At 38.8% G+C, this 23052-nt stretch overlaps 1 protein-coding gene across 2 annotated transcripts in view; it reads right to left on the reverse strand.

Annotated features, from left to right (window-relative positions):
• Window positions 1–21240, reverse strand: part of PPP2R5E (protein phosphatase 2, regulatory subunit B', epsilon isoform) — a 69154-nt gene extending 47914 nt beyond the window's left edge. For both annotated transcript variants that reach the window (XM_009078525.1, XM_009078524.1), the window contains exon 1: window positions 21081–21240. In XM_009078525.1, the coding sequence (XP_009076773.1) occupies window positions 21081–21237 (157 nt within the window). In that variant the 5' untranslated portion in view covers window positions 21238–21240. The remainder of the gene's footprint in view (window positions 1–21080) is intronic.
• Between the last annotated feature and the right edge of the window lie 1812 nt (window positions 21241–23052).

Below are 23052 nucleotides of genomic sequence, written 5' to 3' on the forward strand. Positions count from 1 at the left end.
CAACCTCAGCCATAAACCAAACCAAAAAGCATCCTACTCCAAACTTAGAGCCTAGAACATAAACTATTAGGAAAAAGCAAAGGAAAACAAACATTCCACCAGAAAAGAAAAACCTTATCCTTTGACTAACCATGAAAATGTCACAATTAATTGCTCAAAATAGTATCTTGGGAAATACACCTTCTACTATATAAGAAACTAGAATAAAAAAGTTTTTTTTTCAAACCTCTGCGACCTGAAGAGCCTTACCTTCATTACATCCACAAGATGAGTATTTCTGCAAGATGAATATTGCTTCTTTTCATCAACACAGCACTCCAAATGACATCCTCCTTCTAACCTGAGTGCTTACTGCAGGTATGTTTAGAAGTCCAGCACTAGCCTACAGTCTAATTCACTTGCCTAACAAGTGAATTATATTCATAACTGGATGGTGATTAACACCAAACAACCCAATGCTCACACAAACAAGACAGCAAATCATTCTTTTCAAACTGCCAATCCTTGAGGTCAAAACATTCATGCTTTTAAGTCAAATTACAATCAACTTCCTCCCCACCCATTCTATTATTTGTTATTCATGCATTGACAAGAGCATGAAAACCACTTCACAAAAAAATCATGGCTATCTTGCAAGAACCTACACTACTTAAAGATCAAACCCCATTTCAAAACAAAGAGAGGGAAAGGGCTGATGAGTTTTAAAAACAAAACCCAAAACAACAACAAGAAAAAAAAAGCCAAACCAAATAAACCCCAAACTTATTTTCCCCTTTGATTTGTTTAAGATACTTCCTTTTATCCTCTCATCGTTTTGTCCTTTAGCGACCCCAAATACAATCACCTTCAGGATCAGGCCAAAAGGTTGTTTTCTACTCCAAATGTTTTTTAGAAGTTATCCAGACTAATACAGCAACAATCTGAATTACAAGTAATTCACAGTGCTCAGTGCTCTGAGAAAACGTTTAGATTTTACAACTGTAGCGGTCAAAAAAAAATAAATAGGGAAAATAAATAAAACTTTTTTTTTCTCTTCAATTTACATTCAGATTCATGCTAGACTCTCTATCTTTCTAATCTATGTTAACATCCAGGAAATTATTTGCTTACAAACCAAGTATTTTTGAACAAAATACTCTCAACCTCCTCAAAATGCCACTTTTGACAGCAGCAACAGCACAGGAAAGACAACGTTACTACAGAGCTGGAGTTGTTCATGGCGGAAACTTGAAGCAATCCTGCTGACACACGTCCCTGAGCCCGGGAGAGCTCTCGGTTTCTGCTTACCCACCCTGGATCTCGAGGCAGTCGTGACGTAGCCGTGACGGTCATGGTCCAGCACGGAAGGCTCCCAGGCTGTTTACTGGCTCTAACTCCACTCCAGTTTTCCTGGATAAACACACCGGCCTGTCCTTTCATTATCTGTATAATCCCAGCCTCTTTGATTACTGGACTGTAATACCAGCGCCCGAGTGAGCTTCCATTCCTGAAACACAGCCCCACAGAGCACGGCCGGGGGTGTGCCAAACAAGGTGATTAAGCAGCAAAATATGATGAGGCATGAGTTGTTATTATTAATATTCCTATCTATCATTAGCCACAGAAACGAGGGGTTTGTGCAGCCAATCGCAGCTGTGCGCAAAGCGAGCTCCTCCGCTCGGACTCGATTTCAAAATAAGAGCAAATATTTATTCAGAGTAATTTTAGTCTTCAGATGCTTTTGACACCCAAACTGGATTTCAGCAGTTTACAAATTGCTTCCTTCTTTCAAACTCTACCTTGAACCAATGTTGGAGGAAACTCTTCAAAAGGCAGACTTGAGTTACAAGCCTGTGTTTTCAGAGAATGAGAATATAACCATTTTTCAACCAGAAACACTGGACAGCTTTCACTTCAGCAATTCACTGATAAAATCACTGGATATATTTAAGTGTATATATATAAAATCTCCACAAATTTCATATTAATCAGCATATTGTTTTATTTTCCCAAATTTATTAAAAAAAAATATATATATACCAAAGAGCTAGTACAAAACAGCCAGGAAACATCCTGCCTTTTTTCTGCTTCCTTGTTTTTTTTTAATCATATCATCAGCCCCCTGAGGTTTCCCTCAGTTCTGTTAGGGCAGCCCTTCCCTTCTACCTGCAACAACCTGCTTGGCTATTTTAAGACATTGGTTTGGAAATGGGAAGGCAAATGCCTAAGAAGGGCAAAACTTAATGTAAGGACATGTAACACATCCCAATACATTGCTGAATGTTACACTATCAAATTAGCAGAATAAACACTGCAAGTCCACACAGATAAACTTTTTGATGCCCTAAAAGACCACTTCACAGTGAAGGGAGATATTGTTCAATATTCCCTAAGATTCTGATCCAAAGAAGGGAATACCAAGCGAACACATTAAGTCATTTGCCACTGAACTCTCTTCAGTTGACAATCAGCATCTCCAACGCACGTGGTATCAGCCTTGTCCTCAGCTGTAAACAAAGAGGGGAGAAAGGGCAAGTAAAGACTGCTGTGCTCAGTCAAGGCAGGCAGAAGGAAGTGAGAAAATAGAAGAGCTTAAGCAGGATCACAGTTTAAAATAATTTTAAATCTATGGCCCTACTTTAACCTGGCGAGGCTTGTTAAAAAGTGCTAAGGAGAAGAAATAAATCTGGTGAAGTAAGAAAATGAACTATGAATTTCAGTTAAAAAAATGGGGAAAAACCTCACTGTATACTACCCTTAGGAAGATATTAATTTGCATAATGAAATAATGAATTATTATAATAAATTAAAACCCAGATTCATTAATTTTAAAGTTTCATTACTAGAAAAGAACCTGATTGAGAAGGAAGTAGCTTCACACCAATGAAGCTGCATCATACTTGAATTTCACTAAGCTGTTTCATTACCTTTAATCAAGACTTTTAAAAATGTTTGTGACAGTCTGATTTTTGAAAGGAAAAACAGAAATAATTCAATCAATCAGATTTGTTTCTATAAGATTAGAGCAATCTTTCAGTTACTTAGCTGTAATAAGAGCAGCAAATCTTACAGAGCTTTTATAATGCTGTATGCAATTTTCATCTTGTTTTTCCTCAAAACTGACAACAATAAATTTTTTTAATACTACCATTTTTATGTTGTACTACTCACAGGATATAAATTTAAAAGAACACTGAGAAATAAAGAGTGGGATTAAAAGCATCCATTAATTCTCAATGCCCAATTGGAGACATCCTGATTTTTCTGAATGTTTCCTTAGCACTGTATAGTATTCAGGACAAGTTCCCATCAAGTTCACTTGCATTTTGAGTCATCATCCATCCTGCAAATCAGCACCCAGTGTCTCAGGCTGAGCAGCAGAAACAGCAAGCCAGCAGTTCTCTACAAGTCGCAGAGATTCACTCAGGGTACACAGAGTGAGGAAACAACAAGGTCTGAAACCCCAAGGAAATACCCAACAAGTCTAACTCATGATAGACTCACTTTTCTTCCCAAATCCCTTACAGTCTTTCTGACAGACTTTCAGAGTTTCTGAAATGGGTGAAGCTGGGGGTCTTAGAGCTGCAGATTTAAGAAACTGCAAGCTGGAAGGGACTACCAGGGCAGGTAGTTTAACCTAAATGAAACAGTCCCCAAGACTTCTAAGGAAGCAACACTCTGTGAAGAAATCTGGTTCAACTAAAACATAACTTTCCAAACCAAGAGCCACGACTTTTAGGGAACACACAAACAGAATTTAGCATCACTTTAAACAGCTTCTGCCAGCACAGACTTTTCCTCACTATTAAAACCACCTGATTTCTGGCTTTAGCTGACAGCACTCTGGTAGTTCCTGTATCTGACCAGTATTTTCTCCCCATAAGACACTATGGCCATATCTGCTCTGAAGCTTTATAATAACCTATTCAAACAGTTTTTTTTAATTGTGCTGCATAAGGCATTTTCTCTGGGTCTTCAACCATTTAATGAGTCTACATCTTTCATTCTCCTACGGCTTCTTCATGTATGCCAAGTCCCAGAGCACATGATGCATCCTCATATTGATCTTGCCAGTGCCACAGACAGAACTAACACTGATGCCTCTGTCACACCTCAGAGGAAACAAATCACCCTCATTTGCTCTGTGAGGATGACACATGTACACGCTGGTTAATAACAGATGCTAAAATGTCTGATCATCTTAATTATGATAACCCTATCGAGGTGTTCAACACAAAATAATCTGCTGCTGTCTCAGAACTCAGCTAAATTTGGGCTGGTGCTCAGGAACAAAGCCAAAGGCTGATCGAGGGCACAAAACCCACCCCTGGCAAACAGCAAGGGACCACTAGAGGAGTTCTAAGGCAACCACTTCACGTGGGTAAACGTGCAGTCTTACAGAAATAATATTTTATAAATTCTGCAGAAGAATTGGAAATTTCTGAAACTGCACAGAAATTTTAGCCACACGTCATGTAGTAACAAATAAAATAGTAAGTGAACAACAAAGAACATTATTTATGAAAACTGAAAACCCTTTTCTATCTGAAGCAGAACTAGCAGCCAAGTTTTTTCAGTCTGTGTTGATCTGTCTCTTGCTATTTGTTTGCCTCACTTTAAAAAAGAATAGGTTTTGGTTTTCCCTTTTATAAAATTTTGCAGAAATCTCCTAGGTTTTAGTTAAATTTGCCTACAATGAAATGATCACTTCTGGAATAAATAGGCCATGAGAAACTGCATTTTCCATTTAGATTCAAACAAGAGATTCTTGTCCATTTGAATATTATTTTGTGGCTCAATGTGAACTATGGGTGGGACATGCTGAAAAGATGTTTTTCCACAGTTTCTATAGCACCTGCTAGAAGCTTCAGGCACACAAAATTAAACCTATTCCAAAGGTACAAAACATTAATCACCTCTTTTGACATTTTGCAGGTTAAGTATCAAATGTGCTCTGCTGGAAACGCTTATACCCACACGTGTGCAAACCTCTGCTTCTGAAGCAAAACTGTCTCCCTTGATGTTAACTATTTAATGACCCAGCACAGAGACCCTGTAATCAACTGTGCCCATGGAACAGGTCATAAAGGGAACCGCACTTAGAAATCAATTAGGAGTTCATACTCCCTGTTATAATCAACTACCCCAGTCCTGAGCAATGGCTTCTTTAGACCTTTGCTCTATGTTTACTGACACTGCACAACAGCTTCACACAACTTCTTTATCTGCCCTCTCCACCTGCTAAAAGGGAAAACCCAAAAATCACTGGGGTAGCTCAGTTCATGTGTCACACACAGTTCATCACAGGTCAGGAATGATAGGGCTAAAGGGCTTGGCAACAAGGAGAGAAACCATGGCCTCTCCTAGGACTATCCAACCTGCAGAGGACACTTGTGCAGGGATGAAGAAAACTACCCCTCTTGGACCATCCAACTTGGACTACCACACGCCTGGTAGAAATCCAGGCCCAGTCCCACCACCTCACTTATGGTGCTTGTGGCCTCCTCATGGTGCTCCCAAAGGCTGCAAGTATAAAACAGACCCTACAGGTAAATTTTTGTGGTATTATAGCTAAGAAAAATGTTAAGAGCATCAGATAAACTGAGCTTTCTGAAAACTTCAGAAGACTACACTCCACTGCTCTCAGCTTAACTTACATAATCATCATCAGAAACAATATTACTCCCTTTGAAAATGAAGTTCAAAATGTTGCATAAACTGACATAATTTATCAAAAAAATTGTACAACAGGTGGGAAGACAAAGCAGAGCTTTGGGTTGGATGTCTTTTCCCCTCACATCAGCACCAGCAAAATATTTGCAGCTGAACTCTGACTTTTGTAATTCAACATGAACAGCAAATGACATCCAGACAGTAAGTGCATTTTTAAACCCAAACTCCAGTCATATTTGTCCCAGCAATTCTTCCAGTCATTAGATGTTTTTTTAGGCAAACCTACTAAACAGCTGCTTAATATTTTCAAGTGGTTTTGGTCCAGGTAGCATCTGCCAACCTCTTAGCTACATTTAGTATCCTCCCACAGCTGAAGCCTAACAGACTTCTCTATTGAGACTTAAATCAGCAGCCTCTTTGTCTCCATGCAACTGCTCTTTTACAGAAAATGGTATGGCAGCACAGAAAGCACAATATGAATTTAAGCAGTGAAGCTGGTAGAAAACTTCTTGTTGTCTGAAAGGAAAAAAAATGTGAATTCCTACTTATTTCCTCACTGAATAAGAAATAAAATGCAGGCCCTCCCTCCCTGCAGCCACATGGATGTTATCACAATGGCATATGCAGGTGCAAACCATACATTTCAGTGTCCAGAATCCCTTGCTGCCCTTAAACTGCTCTCACCCTTCCAGGGAATGGATTAGATGGAATCATTTTTAAGGGCCAGCAGCAGACAAGGCTCATGCTGCTCTACATGGTATCTTCTTTTTTCTATAAAGGAAATCTCTACTCATGTAAAAAAGCTTCCCTGCACTTTACATGTCCTCACAGGATGCTCCCAAGTTTTAAAAACACAGAACACTGACTAACTTTTTCTTCTGTTTAATACTATAAGAATGTGGGGTTTTCAGTGTTATGCATGTTCCATCTGTAAGAACAACAAACACACTAGGATTAATGAGCCAAAATTACTTAACCATCTTACTACTTCTAAAATATGAAACCAGGAATATTTGTGTTTTACACCAACTACTTTAAAAAAAAGAACAGAAATCCTGGTGGTGTTTGTACCTGGGCTGCTACAGAGACTGTGCAAGTTTGCCATTTAACATGATCACTGTCCCCACTCCCCAACACCTTGTAAAATCAGATTATTTGTCACTAGGTGAAATGAGAAATCCATCAGCCCCTACCAAATGGTACCTAATACCTTTGCTAGACAAACACAGATACCTGATCTTTGACAACTTGTTTTATTTAAGGATCTTCAATTGCTGTCAATTACTGAAACATACAAAAGCAACACTTGGGGGAAAAATCCAGCTGTATTTGCATCTAACACTTCAAAACAAAATAAAAATGCTCAACCTAAAATTTGCACATAAAAATAGTGGTTTTAATAACGTTTGTCAGGGCTTAATTAAGAAAAAAAAACAACAAAACCTCCTGAAATCCTGATAGCTAATTACTATGACTGGGCTTCCCTATTCTCCTACTTTAAAATGTACAGTTTATCAAGTCCACCCAACATCACCAATAATTTTGCCTATTAATACATGTAGGCTACATGCAATTTTTTTCAGGAGTTTTTCTCCTCCATTATTCTGAAGAAGCAATCACACAGAAGCTCTTTGTGCATTCCTTAACATAACCAGCACACCAAAGTGTCAAAAACACACTAAGCAATCCCAGGATAAACTACTTTCTCCAAGAACAGACTTCCAAACACGTGTGAATGCTCACAAACACCTTGAACCCACAGCTAAATCTGCTTCGGGTTACTGCATCCACTCACCCTCAAGTGATCAGGGCCAGAAGAATGCACTCTGCTTTCTGCCTTAGTCATGCAGGCAAAGGTAAACATTTCTGATTTCATTTCAACCTCACACAAGAACCATAAAGAATCAAGAGAAAATAAATCGATTCCTTTCCCTTAGCACTGTAGGAGATGTTACAGATTAGCCAGGTGGTAAATTCCATCCTTAATTTTATCATATTTTCAGATATGAAATACTGCAAAACCTCTTTTGTTACTTATTACTACATTCCATAGGAATGAAAATCTGAGTAGTGTTTATTTTTTACCAAGTCATTTCTTCTATGTGGGATTTGCCAAAATCTATCAATACAGACTCAGACATAATCTTCCCGAACTTTATACCTTAGATACTACCTATCACACTATATTCTTCCCTATTCCAAAGATGTGGTTCTACAGGAGACAAAGTGGATTAAAGACATATTGAGGATTATAGATTACGCAGTTAGAACAAACACAGGCAAGTATTTCAAATAGCTGACCCTACAGAAAGGAATCACATTCTGTTCTCAAGATGATATACAAAAATAGAAAGCACATTCCACTAGGAAAATATTTACTTAATAATTTATCATTTAAGGACTACTACTGTACAAATTAAAGCACAACGACAGCAAATTGAAATCCATGTGAAGATATATGTGCAATGATTATAAGCCAGCTTCAATTCTGATTGTGATTGGGTTTACAAAGTTTACTCTATTCCAGCATGAATCACACTTCTGTTTTCCCTGAAAGTCCTATGGTTAACACTGATTTCAATTTTTTTGGCTAGGAGAGGCTGAGAAGCACAGTGCTGCTGAAAAGTCAAGGAATAAAAGGATAAAAATCTCAAAGTGTCTGACTGAAAAGAAATGCCACTGAGATATAAGAATCCATTTAGTCCAGACATTATTAACGTCCTTAATTATCTATATGATTAAAATAGCATATAGATAACATCTTCTGAGGATATTAAATAGGGAACTTTGAGTAGCAGTAAAGTCAGAAATAATACAAAGGAACCTAAGCAAATTCCTTACATGGCCAGAAAATAAAGTGAAATTCAGTTTGGAAAAACACCAGCTAATACATCTGGGAAAAATAACCCCAAATATAGATACTCGATATGGACAAGAAACCTGGGAAACACCAATGCAGAAAAAGTGCATTAACCAGCAAAAGCTCAAGAGAGGGGGAGGCAGTGTCTGCCTAGCCAGCGAATCTAGGGATGAGGTGAAGGATGAACTACTTCCCTTTCACCCATTTGACTCCTCTCCCACACGGGTGGGTGCTCCATTCCCCCGTTTTTGCTGCAGCTCTGGACATGAACTAGGTCCTGTTCCTCTGGACATCTAAAACTTCATGGGCAAAATTTTTCTCAAGTACTGAATGCTTTATCTTAAAATGACCAACTGTAATGAAAACCAGTCTGTGCTTTATTAGTGTATCTTACGTGGTGCTGTAGAACTTCTTTGTTATATTTGAAATATCAGAGCTTTTTTAATCCAGAAGTATAATACTTCTCCAAAAGCAAATAAACATGAAAATAGACTCATTTCCAAACCATTTGTTTTTTATTGACCATGAAGTTTTGGCACATCTCACCACAAGCAAATTCACTTTGAAGATGTTGGCTCTCAAATGAATTTCTGCCTGTTCATGCTAGGAACAACCCTCCAGAACAAGGGGACACCAACCAACACTGCTCTCATGTCACATAAGGTCACCTCAGAATCTATCCTGGAGGGCAAAATCCTTGATTAAGAAAGTTTCTGCAACAGGAATGACTGTTCCTTACCCAGCAGGAAATAAAAGAATCTCGCTTAGAGATACTTCAAAACCTGCTTCTAGCCACTTACTTCTTTTTCTAGATATAACGGCATTCTTTCATCAGGAAAATATCCCAAATACTGAAGAAAAATACTTTTACATTGCTAATGGGAATTATAATCCCTCCAATTCCTTTACACTAGCTCAGAATCAGCTCAGAAGCATCTACAGAAATTCTAAGAACGATTTGGGTTTTGTAGGTTTGTTTTTCCTGCTTTGAGGGTGAAGATGCTCTCCCCAAGTGTGTTCGTTGGAAGATTCTGTCCCACTTGAGATTTAAGGATAACTGAACCAAAGCTTAAACTTGGTCCTTCTTGCCCATGAAGCAAAGTGCTCCAAATGCTGTTTGTTGAACTTGACTGCACATGCTATGGATGTGGTAGTTTAGGGAGAACAGGATGCTGAAAGTACAGGAAGAGGAACAGACTTGTCCTGGGAAATTCAACACATTTCTCCTGCCTTTGGAATTTCCCACTGTTAGATCGAGAATATTAGGTATATTCCGATGATATCACTGGTTCTGCAAAGAGACTGCATCTTTTTAATTCATTATTTGGGACACTTGGTTGTTCTTTCTGAAATTAACAAAGAGTGAGAAATTTCACTCCATGACCTGGAATTTCACAGTTAATGGGAGGATGGTGTAAACATAACCTCAAGTACTTTGTTTCCTTCTCCTTCCCCACCACTGACTCACGGCAATGAAGTGCCTAGAATTTTTCCAGGAACCTTTTCACTGCCTAACCCATAACATAGATCCCATGTACTCATTTCTCTAATATTAAGAGACTTGCTGCAGCTCTTTTTACTTGTTACTAAAGAGATTTATCTGGCAGCTCAGATGATATTCTAAAGCAGTTTATAGCAACACACTTTTTTTGAGATTATGGCATCCAAAATATATTGATATGCTGATTTTTCCTCCATGTGCATCTAGAAAGGCCTCCAACCCAACCCTCCCTCACATACCTAATGGGTCTGCTCCCGTACCTCTGCCATCCAACACACCACACCACTTTTCCAAGAGCCAAAGCCAGGTATCATTGTATGTTACGGGGTTGGAATGGACCTTAGAGATCATCTAGTCCCAACCCACCCTGCCCTGGGCAGGGACACCTCCCACCAGACCAGGCAGCTCAAGGCTTTGTCCAACCTGGCTGTGAACACTACCAGGGCTAGGGCAGCCACAGCCTCCCTGGGCAACCTATGCCAGTGTCTCACCACCCTTGCAGGAAAAAACTTCTTCCTAATCAGGTGCTAGAACTCTAGCCAGAATCTCCATCACTTAAGACACACAATTCTGGAGTTGTTCCTCTCAGCAGGACTAATAAACACTTATTTCCATCATCCTTTCAAGATCTGAAGAGTGAACCTGGAGTGGTGTCTAATCTTGAGTAAGATACCTGTTAAGGTCTAGGTCTTGCCAAAACATACAGATTTTCACAAAGATTCTCTATTAGAGACAAATCACAGCCGTGGCTATTTTCTCTCTCTCTTTGCCTCACCTTTTCATCCTTTTTGCACTTTTTAAACATGAGTAGAAATTCAAAGACTGCAGTTGCTCAGTATTGGTGGGGAAGGAGATTCTGTTTCCTAATAAGCAGGAGAGGAGGGAATAAAAGCAAGAAATACTCATGAGAGTAAATGGAGGAAAAAGGACAAGGGAAATTATTGTATGAATAACAGACAGGAAAGACTGTCTTGCAATAAGGTCTGCTTACTGCAACAGAGGCAGGATGAAGCTGGCAGGCTCCTCACAGGGTGGTTCTCCATCCCAACAGGTCTAGTCTTGCCTCCAGAAGCACAGACAAACAACCTCTGTCACACATGGATGGAGCTTAAGATGAGCAGACTCTTTTTCTTCTGTATAAATACAGTTAATTTTATTATATTATCAATAACCCCTGCAATCCCCTCCACCTGGAGTGCTCGTTTTCACACGTGTGAGTGAGTTTTATCACCCTCTTGTGGAAAACTACGCAATCGTATCCGTCAGAGGTTGCAGGAAGGAGTGGAAGTGGGAGTAAGGAAGGCACTGATAAGGAACAAGCAAAGAAGAAAACAGGAGAAGTATGGGCTGGGTGGAACAAAGGGAAAGTGAAGGAGAAGCAAGATGACTAGTAGCACAGTACCACCTCAACTTCTTCAAAAAGCTATCCCAAAAATGTCATTTGAAAACACCAAAGAGAGCAAGCTGCCAAATTCACTCTCCCCTGGTAACACTGACAATATTCAACAAATAAGTTTTGCTCTCTGCAGCAATTCAAGTACTGTCTCAGCTGTAATCACCGTCTTTTGTATCTTTGTTTCCACATAGATGGGAAAACATATTCTCTATAAACAGTTTTTGAACAGTTAACCTTCTGTGAAGTCAGAAAACACTTACTAGATAGACTTTCTTATTTATATAGAGACTGCATATAGCATCTATGTCCTGCTGTTGGAATGTGCAAGTGCAGAGCACGTGAGCAACACTTGCCAAGAAAACTAATGAAAGTTTATGCATTCACAGTACATCCTACTGGCAACATAAAACAAAAACAGGAATACTTAATTCTTCCAAAATCTAGAATCATCCTTTCCTCGGTTTCTGACTACCAACAGTATCAATTTGTGATACGAGAAATTTAACTTGCAAGAGAATTCCCTTGCAACATAATCCATGTGACAACATATTCAAAACATTGAAAGCAACAAGCAAATTTGCTACTACCTACATTGTCAAAATTAAAAATCCAAGTTTGGTACAAGCACACACACACACAAAAAAAGAAGTCAAAAAAGTCACAGCAATACTAAACGAAAATCATGACACTGCCAAGAGGCACAGAAGTCCCAAACAACAAAAAGGCCAGCTCAGATCAGGTACGTAAAACAAGCATGGTGAGAAAAATACCAGAACACACACAATGTATACCTAAAACTTCCTGAAAACCTTCCAGGAATCCCACAGAAAACTACAGACCACATCCAACACAAACTGCAGTTACTTCTTCTTAATGACACTAAATACTTTTCTGATACTGCTCAAAGAGTTGGAAACACATTAACAATTCTAATGAGACAGATCTGCTTAAGGTTCCACTAAAAGAATACCCAATGAAACACTTTCCAGTTACCCAAACTGCGTTTATACCCTGACACTATTCACCCTGAGAAGCATGAAATGGGTAACTATGCAAGTCACATTTGTTTTGTTGCTTTAAGTAAAATCAGACAGCAAAGAACTTCTCCAGACAACATACAATTTCAGCTTAACCTTATTCTTCATGACTGTATCTGATTTTTCAGAATGAAAATTGCTGTATCTGACTACTTAATCATTAGCTCCAACTGGGGGTCAAGTCCTAAAGCTGATACTTCTACCAGGAGGGACACACAGTTATTGACATCTATTAATCACTCCTGGGATATCACTGATGATTTACTTCAGCTTCTGCAAAATGCCCATCAAGTAAGGATGGCTGAGTCTGTGATTGATGTTTTGCAGCAGATACATCTTTTTGAATTCATCAAAATCTTCAAAAAAACCCTAATTATACACGAACTTTCATAATCAGAACAGCAAACTGCTTCCCTCTATCTCTCTTCTAACTTGGTCAATTCTGCAGTCCAACACTTCGTTGTCAGAACAAGCTCTTCAGCTCGGGGAACACAAGGAGATGCTGCTACAGCAGAGCTGGCAATATGTCCAATGATATGCAATAGACTTTCCAGCAATCTACTATTCTAATCCATTTCACTTTTTTGCCTTCTGCCCATTTAACCAGGTACAGCAACTCTCCTATATTGTTCCTTCTCTGTCCCACACTCTTGCAGATGCTACAAGAAGGACCAAGCACAGAAAATACCACTGTTAAGAATCTGTCATACGCATTGGAAAGGAAAAGAGTGGTAAAAATAAATGGAGTAAATGCAAAATAATTATATTTTTTATAAAACTTATTAAAATGTTGAAGAGTTTTAAAATAAAATTCTTAGATACTTAGTTTTCAAGCAATAAAACTTAATACAACAGTAACATCAGACATACTTGGCAAGTAAACTTCATACAGGAGATTAAAAAATACACTGCTGCATTAAAATATTAATAATATATCACAGTTTCAAAATTATACATGTCGCTATCAAGTAGAAAAACTTACTGGTGAACAATCTTCCATCATTATTACTCCTGATCAAACTGATTCCCCTGGAGCTTGACTTCAAGATTTTGTTCAAAACAGACCATTTTTTCAATCAAGTGCAACAACTAAGGGCACACAAGTACTTTACACTGATTCCTTGGACAGCTGCCTTATCTCCTGAAACGCTTGATAAAGATCCTCAGACTATAGCTGCAACATTTTTTTACTTTTCTTTTTAAGCAGAAAACCACACATAGAATTATCAACCCAACATAAATATCCACAACCATCTCAGATCTGCTGAATTAACTGTTGGAGAGGACACAGGATCAAGCACATCACTAAAATTAGGAGAAGGCAAAATGTTTGTAACAATCTGTTCTACACTGTGGCCCCACAGACACTTGTCTCAGCACAGATGAGAGGCAGCACACTGCGCTTGGGAACTTCTTCAAGAAGCTTTGCCACCAAAAAAACCCTCATGTCACTGCACCTGCAATCAAGACTGACACAACCAGTGAGGTTTCAAACCAAGATGAACCCTGCCATATCCTTCTGAAAGAGGATTCTAGAGTTTTTCTGACAGATTTTCCTTACCTTTTATGAAGCGATGTGTGCCCATTGGCTGGTATTTGTGAATTAGACAGTTACCAGGAATACACAGTCCCACCACTAATCCAGAAATACACACCCTACCAAAACTCCCTGAATTCCTTGAGTCCTCTCCTCTTTTACTGCTAAGGATTTTTGCCTGATTGAGCCAAAGTAACAGTAATAACTTGAATGAAAAAACTGTAGGTGAAAGGAAGTTACCCTGAACCTAAAAATAGTTGTGTCCTCCTCCCACTCCCCAGAAAGCATTAATGAAAGTGCTCTTTTCTTAGAGAGGCAGTAGCTTACAATGGATGAATGTGGCAGGACTGCTGCCTTACTATAAGGCTCTGCCAATGAACAGAAGTAATATCCCACTTTAAAAACAGAACGGAAAATTAAATAAACTCAAAACCTAAACTTTATGTGAGACATTAAATACATCCATAGCTTATTTACATACAGAGATATATTATACAGATTTAATATACACAAACACTGATGTTATAAATACACACATCATTCCAGAGATAGGGAAAATGTGCTCTTTCACAACAGTAAAGCTCCATATCATAATCAATTATAAAGGCAGCACTGTACTTCAACAATCATGTACACTATACAGAAATGATTGCATGGCTGAACCAGAACTTGTATTTGCCAAGGTACTTTGGGCAAGGAATATAAAGGAGGTACTTATTACAGGAACAGGAGGTTCTATTACAGACCCATAGGGTTATACTTGGGCACAGAAAAGAAAATGGCAATATTACTAGAGAAATAAATAATAGTAGAAAACATATTATAAAGACGTATTGTACAAATACAGGCCAAAACCAAAAGTTTCTGATGATGATGACCAGGTTGAATGAGGCTTGGAGCAACCCAGTCCAGTGGAAGGTGTCCCTGCCCATGGCAGTGGGATTGGAACTAAAACAATCTAATACCTAAAATAATCTTTACGGTCCCTTCCAACCCCAACCATTCTGTGATTCTAATTCTACAATAAAGTCTAAATATTCCACAGAAAAATATCAAGATTTTAGACTCAGAGAAATACACTTTACACAGTGATTACAAGTTATTTCACTTAAGGGGGGAAAAAAAAAAAAAAAAAAAAAAGGAAGAGGTGGGAATGATCATCTGATCATCACTGAACACTTCCAGAAGCCAGACGGAAATTCTGGAAGTCAAACAATTGCACTGAAGGCTTCAAAACAAAGCAAAACAAATCCACCTTCCCCCAACAAACAAAAAACCACCACTACTAGGGCTATAGGAAACTTGCCAGACCTAGAGAGACTTGAAATAAATACAGAGAACTGAACGGAAACATGAAAAGATTGGGGTAAGCTGACGGAATTCCTCCAACTGCAGTTCCACTAGCTCACTGCTATGATAAGGAGATATTGCTTTTACTGTGATCTTAACTTCAAGTCACCATCTCTTCACATGCCCATTCTCTGCAAATGTTGCCCTACAAAACTACATTCCAAATGTAGGAGACAGTACCAAGCAGTGAAAAATCCAAAAAGACAGACTGGAACTAGCATGTGACCCTTTCCAAACACCACCAAACAAATACTTCTTAGAAACCCCCAGAAACCTTTCAGATTATTGGAAAAAAAATATTCTACAACCAACAGATGTTAAAAAATTAAAAAGAAAGTTAAGACTGCCAAGAGCAAGAAGAGAAAGTGAAGAAATTTATTATGTATGACAAGAATCTCGTACATCTTCGGAAAAAAATAACAAATAGGCTGTGTCCTTCTCCCTTTTGGGCTCGTGGCTCTACTCCAAATCTCACACAGAGATGGTCCATTATGTCCAGATTTATTTCAACCAGAATGGGCACAAAATTGCTAGAAGTAGTTCCAGGATTGATGCTTGATTCACTATTGATTATGTGCCGCACAAACCAAGTTCCAGCATTTCTTCCATGCAATAAATTAGGAGTCCTGAGATCTATTTCCAATTCAGTAAATAAAGCTAAATTTTATTTTGAGAAATCATAGCCATCATGACCCTAAAATCCTATTTATGCATCAGGAGAAAGTATTTAGCTTAGTTATATTATTAACAGTTTACTGCTATCTGTAATACATTCCAAATCTCCCAAAAGGAGAGCAGCACAGAACAGACAAGCACTCAGCCCCGAGGAAGGCAACAGAAAGCAGAAGCTCTGTCTTTCTTCTACAACTCAAATCATAACTACTTCCCACATGTACAGTTTGAGGTGACATCCATAACTCTGAAAAAAGCTACTTTTTCATCATAAAGGAGTCTAAAGAACTGACAAATACCTGTATCTGAACAAGAAGGTGCACATCTTGCAGCTCTCAGCCTTTTGGAGCTGCCAGGACTTTTTATTGTTTAGGAACTTCAGCATTTGACCTATAGATAGGATTCATAAGAAAAGCTTATAATAAAATCTCAGCTATAGGGAAATAATAAAATGATCAAAAGCAAATAGCAAGTGGAAAGAGATTTTCCCTTTCTGACTGTGCAATGCTCTTTTGTTGCCACTACACCAATTCTTTAATGCCATGGAAACTATCTGATAAATGTATTAGAAGCTCAATAAATTTCATAATATTGAGGTAGCAAAGCAATTGGTTTTGTTGACAGAGAACTTCTATTCAGAAAGCCTATTTTAAGGAGGGAAATTTATCTAAAAATAAAAATCATACTTTGAGCTGCTTTCAACAAAAATATACAATAGTTTCAGAAAACCTGAAAGTAACCTACACTAACTACATTAGATCACTGGAAAATGTGGAAGGATGATGGGGAAAAAATAAGCACAGCTTGAAATTATAAAAGTGGGATACACTGATTTAAAATTTAACAGCCTTACTTTTGGATGGTTTGCTTTACCTAACGTCTGTATTTTTCATGAGGTTGAGGGGGATGGGAACAATACTGTGAGTTCCATGCAAGTTTTCTGTCCAATTTCTCAAGATGCTGCACATGTATTCATAAGGCATATGATGTTTTTAGTCATCTATATGTATATCTTCATCCTCTGGACACTCCCTCACCACTGCAGACACTGGCAGAAACACAAACTGCCCCTTCCCCTTTTGCAGGTAATGCTGAAATTGCTCTGTTTTCACAGGTCCAGCACTACAATACACTTTTTTTCCCAACCACCTGCTTTCTAACACTGCACTCCTACTGATCTACCTCTAGGGACTCCTAAGTAAAAAGAGCAGCTATACAAAATGAAAGTAGAATAACCCTCCAGTAAATAATATATACCTTTCCAATACATCCACAGTCCCATCTTCCTCTGCAGAACAAGCCTGATTTCAGGCATGCCACAAACGTGGTTAACAAACCTGCAAGGGATTTGACTAAGGCACAGAGATGAAAGTACTCAGTCCCAAAAAAAGGCCCTTCACCAGGCCTGCCCTGTCACAAATCAGTTGCCTAGGGCACCTGTCAGCTTTGATGATACCAACAGCCCCTTTAAATAAAGCCAAAAGCCATAACATGCCACAAGATACACCAGGGAAAAGCATGCAAACATCAAAAAATACATGTGAAAAACATACATAAGAGTACAAATATGCAAAATGCAGAACAATTGTATCACAACTCCCATACACACTTCTCATCCCATTCCTCTACACTTGAGACAAAGGAGAAAAGGCTGGGTTTAAAGTGCTATATTGCACAAGAGTTGTATTTGAAAAGATGGCTCCAAATTAGATCTGGTCACACCACAATAAATAAAAATGTAATGAAATTTTCTGAGAAGTTAAGTCTTTACAGAAAGTAAACAGAGCAGCCTTTTGGTTTGTGGCTTTTGAACGCCCAAATTCAACCCAACAGAGCCTCGGCAGGCACACCTGACTTTCCAGATACATTAAAAGGTTGTTTACAATGGGATACCACACACACATTTCTGCTAAATAAAAAAAAACAAACCAGTAACAACTTTATTTCTCCATACATTCTTTTTTCTGGAATAAGCAATACTGAAAATTCCAGTTGTTCTGATTACATTTCCTAAATAGCAGCTTATCCTTCAGACTTGCACATAGCATCAAAACATGCTGTCTGTTCTATTTTCTTCTTTCGTGGAACATTTTTATTACCAAAAGAACAACAACAACGCTGACTTATCTATCTGTTTGTGCAACACAGACATGTATGTTCACACAAGGCAACAGACTGCATTAAAACACTACCAAAACAAGCCATTTCACTATATGTGACTCTGCCCCTGGGGAAAGGAACAAGAGCAGATAAGATGTGACAGATGTGTAGTCACATCACTTAATACACTACTGGAAGGTGCTCAGATCATTATGGTGACAGGCAGAGTATAAAAACTTGCAGAGAATGGACCAAGCAGTTATCTAGTTTTCTGCATACATGATTCTTGTAATCAAAGAAGATACTGAGGTCCATAAAGTGCAGTTTGAGATAAGGCAGCCTGCCAATGCCAACATGCAATACAGTCAGTAAAAAATAGAAAGGAGCATAGCATGTGTGGTTCTGTCAGCAAAACCCCTCCATCAGGACTATGAAATACATCCGAGTTTGAATTTGAGGTCTGTCCTCTAAAAATTTCCTGTACTGAAACATTTCTGAAGAGGCTCAATTAAATATGAAATTTACCCAATCCAGGAAGTTTAAGTAAGCTTAGCAATTGTAGATCTCCAAACTAACTTCACTTTTCTGAGACTCTAAAAAGCTATTTTGCTGAGATCTACTCCCTGTTTTGGTTTAAGAGACAGAACAGTAAGGATAAAACCGGAAATCCTATGGTTACTGGACAGAAGTAACAGGACTAGTCACTTGTTTGAAGGTAAGTGTAAACCTAAGTTTAAAAAATCAGGACTTCCATGCCACTGGCCAAGCAAAGTATGAAAAATGCAGGAGAATCGTGTCCTCGCTTCTCTCAGGAAATCCTGAATGTTACAAATATTAATGTAGGTCAAGAATACTTCCAAACAGCAGCATGATTTTTAGCTGCCAATGTCCCCTCAGCAGGGACCAATACCACTGCTGTTTCAGATAGATTGTTAGGCCCAAATCCCACAAATTAATCTGCACAGGTAGATCCTTGTGCATCTGGGAATCCGCATTAAGGCAAAGAGGGAAAACTAACCCGCAGGATCAGATTCTTAATTTGAAGCTGGACCACTGTAACTCATTATGACACTAATCATAAATGTCTCACCAACACTCTCTGCTCCCCATCTGTTTGTTTTATCTTATTATAGTTTTATATCTCAATCCTTAGGACTAGCTACCATAGTCAAATTAAGCACCTGCACACGCCTGTGTTCCTGCAAGGCCAAATCCTCAGACACAGGTTGTTTTTCCTATGCTTGTACCTGTGCTTAGTTTACTCCCTGAACGGGACTACAAAACAGAATGAAATAATTGTAACATCAATTTCTTTATTTATGCAAATCTCAGTGCATGCCACTAATCCTATCATTTAAACCAAAGGATAAACTCCAGTCGCCTCCTGAAGTGCAGCAACGAGTATGATATAACCTGCGTAGCAAAAATGACCTGAGAAAGTGTAAAACTGAGCTTTAAAAATATTTAAGGGAGCATTTGCTTCTTTGTCATACTGCCATAAAACAGCAAGAAAATCTCATAGTATATCCTGAGTTGGAAGGGACCCACAAGGACCATCCAAGCCCAACTCCTGGTTCTGCACAGGATCACTTAAAGAATAACAAATAACATTCACTGCAGATGATAAAGTCAAATCCACTGGCACCAACCAATCCTAAATTGAGAAATACTGACTCCCAGCCAGCCACAGTGCAGAAGCTGGATGGACCTTTCCTTTATGCAGTATAGCCATCTTCTGTCTCCTTATGAAGAAATGGGGTTAAGAACTAAACCAAAGTGCAGTTACACATTTACTACCTATTTCAATACTCAGATTAACACATTTGCCAAACAGGTAGATGAGGGAATGCAGGAAATATACTTGCCCATAAAGCAAAAAAGGGACAGACATAATCAGAGAATAATCAGAGCTGGGAGGGACCCTTGAGGATCATCTAGTCCAACTCCTGGCCCTGCACAGGACATCCCTGATTATCACACCATGTGCCTCAGAGCACATCATATTAAACCTATTCCTATTTTCCAGAATTATCAGCACCAACCATGCTTATTGTCAGTACTTACAACAGAAAAGAAGAATAGCAAGGGGAAAAAAATCCACAAAAGTAAACCAACCACTAGAGAATTCAGTGTTAAAAAAAGACTTCTGAAAGGCGATTTCCCCTTCCTCACCAGACAGACATAATTCTGAGAAGTGCTTTTGGCCCCTGGATTTGTACTGAAATTCAGTGACAAGTGGGATTTAGAGGAAGCATTCAAGATATCACAGGGATATTGGCATCCTTTTAAGTGTAGTACTCTGGATCATCATTTTCTTTCTCAAATCAGAAGTTAGATCTGCCAGCAGGAACTCAACCAGAGCTGGGATATGCAGGATCTCAAAACAGTAGTGTCTTGCCTAAGACCAGACTGGCAGCATCTTTCCCCTTGAGAGGCTGCAGCTCATGGGATCTTTTGCTTTCAAAACCCAGCAGGAGCTAGGAGCTGGGAGCTGTCCATTCAAATATGGTATGACAGGGGGTCCCTCACTTGCTGCAGGGCTGCAGCCTGGGGGCTGCAGTTGGCACCACTGCCACAGGTTGCAAATCCAAAAGTCAAGGAAAGATACCAAAATCCACTTCCCTTCTGCTCACAAGTCCATTTACCCTTCCCAAAATTACTGCTAATTTATGTCAGTTGTTGAGGATTCACAAATTAAAATACTCTGAGACACAGCCTGAGTGCCTTGAAAATTCAAGTCATGGTACAGGTTAACATCAGCATTCAGAACTTTCAAAAGTATTGCAAACAATTACCACACCCTCAAGTCACAGATAAAATAGTTTGTAGAGCTTAAATACATATATTTCTGGCATGAAACATTTCTCAATGCTGGCAAAAATTCCCTGCAATTTCTGACAACAGAACAGTTCGAGTTTAGAAGTTGGTTGTAGCAGAAAATCATTTTATTTATTAAAAACCATGTCTGATCTTACCTTTTAGCAGAGGCAGGGGAGTTAACTCTATAGGCTTGCCCTGAGACCTGAACTGGGAGGAGCTTTGTGACCTCTTCTGTCTGGCTTTTCTGACGGACTTCCGAGAAAATCCGTCTACTTTATCCACTGATGGAGGAGTAGTTGGTGCTGAGGACATATCCCTACTGAGGGAAAACAGTGGTTAGGAACATATTTCAAATGGGTGAAACAGGTAAACATTAACCTCAATTTTTCAAGTATCTTTTTCTGCACCACTCTCCTGCTGACAACTCACCCAGATAAACTGCTAAGAGATTGAACCCACTGATATATGTACAAATTGGATAAATAAACTTGATGCAACTTAATTATTAGTGCAATAATTCCTCTTGCTCGTGGTTATCTGTGTCTCCCCATTTGCCAAAAATCCTGTAAGAGGAAAAAATTCAGATCTAATACTGATATCATTACATCAACAGAACTTCATACACCTGTGGACCTGACACAGGATTGTAGCCTTAAACTGTGCATTCTTTGGGATGAAGTAATTTCACCTCATTTTGCAAGGGACCATGTATGCAAAAGAATGAGTACACATAAAGGGATAAATGTATTTTTGGCATTAAAGTCACCACTATGTATAGGACATAAAAAATAGGACAGAAGAAAAAAAATCCAGCTATTTGCCACATGTACACACAAGATTTTATAGAAATTTAATAAAGTATAGCAAAAGGTTCTGCAATGCTTCACAATTCCAGTGACAAATTTTACATATTACTTCTTTGTTCTCCATTTTAGAAATACTCAGTTATTTTCCTGTGAGTCTCTTCACACATAGCTATTCCACACTCTGGCATTTCTGTATGACTAGCAGTGTGGTAGCTGTAACTGCTGTAAGGGCCTAAGCCAGACAAGGTTTGCAGAGAGAGGCAAAGAGCCAAAAAAGGCTTCTGCAAGCGAAGTTTGTTTGTTTCCCAACTTCAGCTGGTCTAAGCAATAAGCATTGCTTCTTCCTATAAAACCTGCCTTGGTTGTACTCCTGCAGCTGACTCTATACTACTAGAAAAGTGAATTAATGCATCCAGTGATTGTATTTACTAGTCTTGTCCTGCCTGTTAAAAAAGCCCAGCAGATCTTGCTGAAATACATGAGTAATACTCAAGGGAAATGAGACAGGAGGAATCCAGGCCTACATGTTACACGCAGCTCTGTGCAGTTAAACTTCACCATCATGTGCACTTCCACTGAAATCAGCAGACCCATCTGCATTAAGGAGAAAAGCTCTGTTGGTTTCAGCCAGGCCACACACTCCTGCAAAGTTAAGCATCGGCCCAAGCGTTTGCAGGATCAGGGTCTTAGAACATGTCCTTGGAAAGCATTACTCATCCTCAATGTCTGTTGACTTCAATTACCAAAGTGACTCTTATGCTACAAGAAGTTGATTCCACAACACAGGGAACACTTTCGAGTACTTCTTTTTATTCAATTTATTTGGTTACTCACATGCTGCATAAATTACTAAACCCAGTGAAACAGACATTTGGGGTTGCCTTTTGCAAGAAAAAGCTTTCAAAAGTATGATTTGTTGCAACAGTGTAAACAAGCTCTGAAAGGTAAGAACTATTTAGTGCAAAATTACATATAGGTGCACTGAATCTATCAAAAATGGAAGTATAAACTCCACAGCTTCTTTGAGGAAGCAGAAGCTGAACGGTGCAGCTGGCATGACAATAATGAGCAAACCTTATTCCATCTTTCTGATTTCTCCTGAGGTATTCTCTCACTACCATCTTAGGCTTTCTAAATATAATATACTATCAGCAACATGAACCCATACCTTAAACTGCTCTTGTTTATCATCCAGGCAAGAAAAAAAAAATGCCACCATCACCAGGGCATTCAGGCCCCAGCCAAGATTAATAAATAAAAAAGTCAGATAAACTGAAATAGAATGGCCTGTACTTTAGCAACCTGCTCCTAAGATTTCAAC

This window comes from Acanthisitta chloris, unplaced genomic scaffold (genome assembly GCF_000695815.1).
Source record: "Acanthisitta chloris isolate BGI_N310 unplaced genomic scaffold, ASM69581v1 scaffold7757, whole genome shotgun sequence".
Taxonomy (NCBI): domain Eukaryota; kingdom Metazoa; phylum Chordata; class Aves; order Passeriformes; family Acanthisittidae; genus Acanthisitta; species Acanthisitta chloris.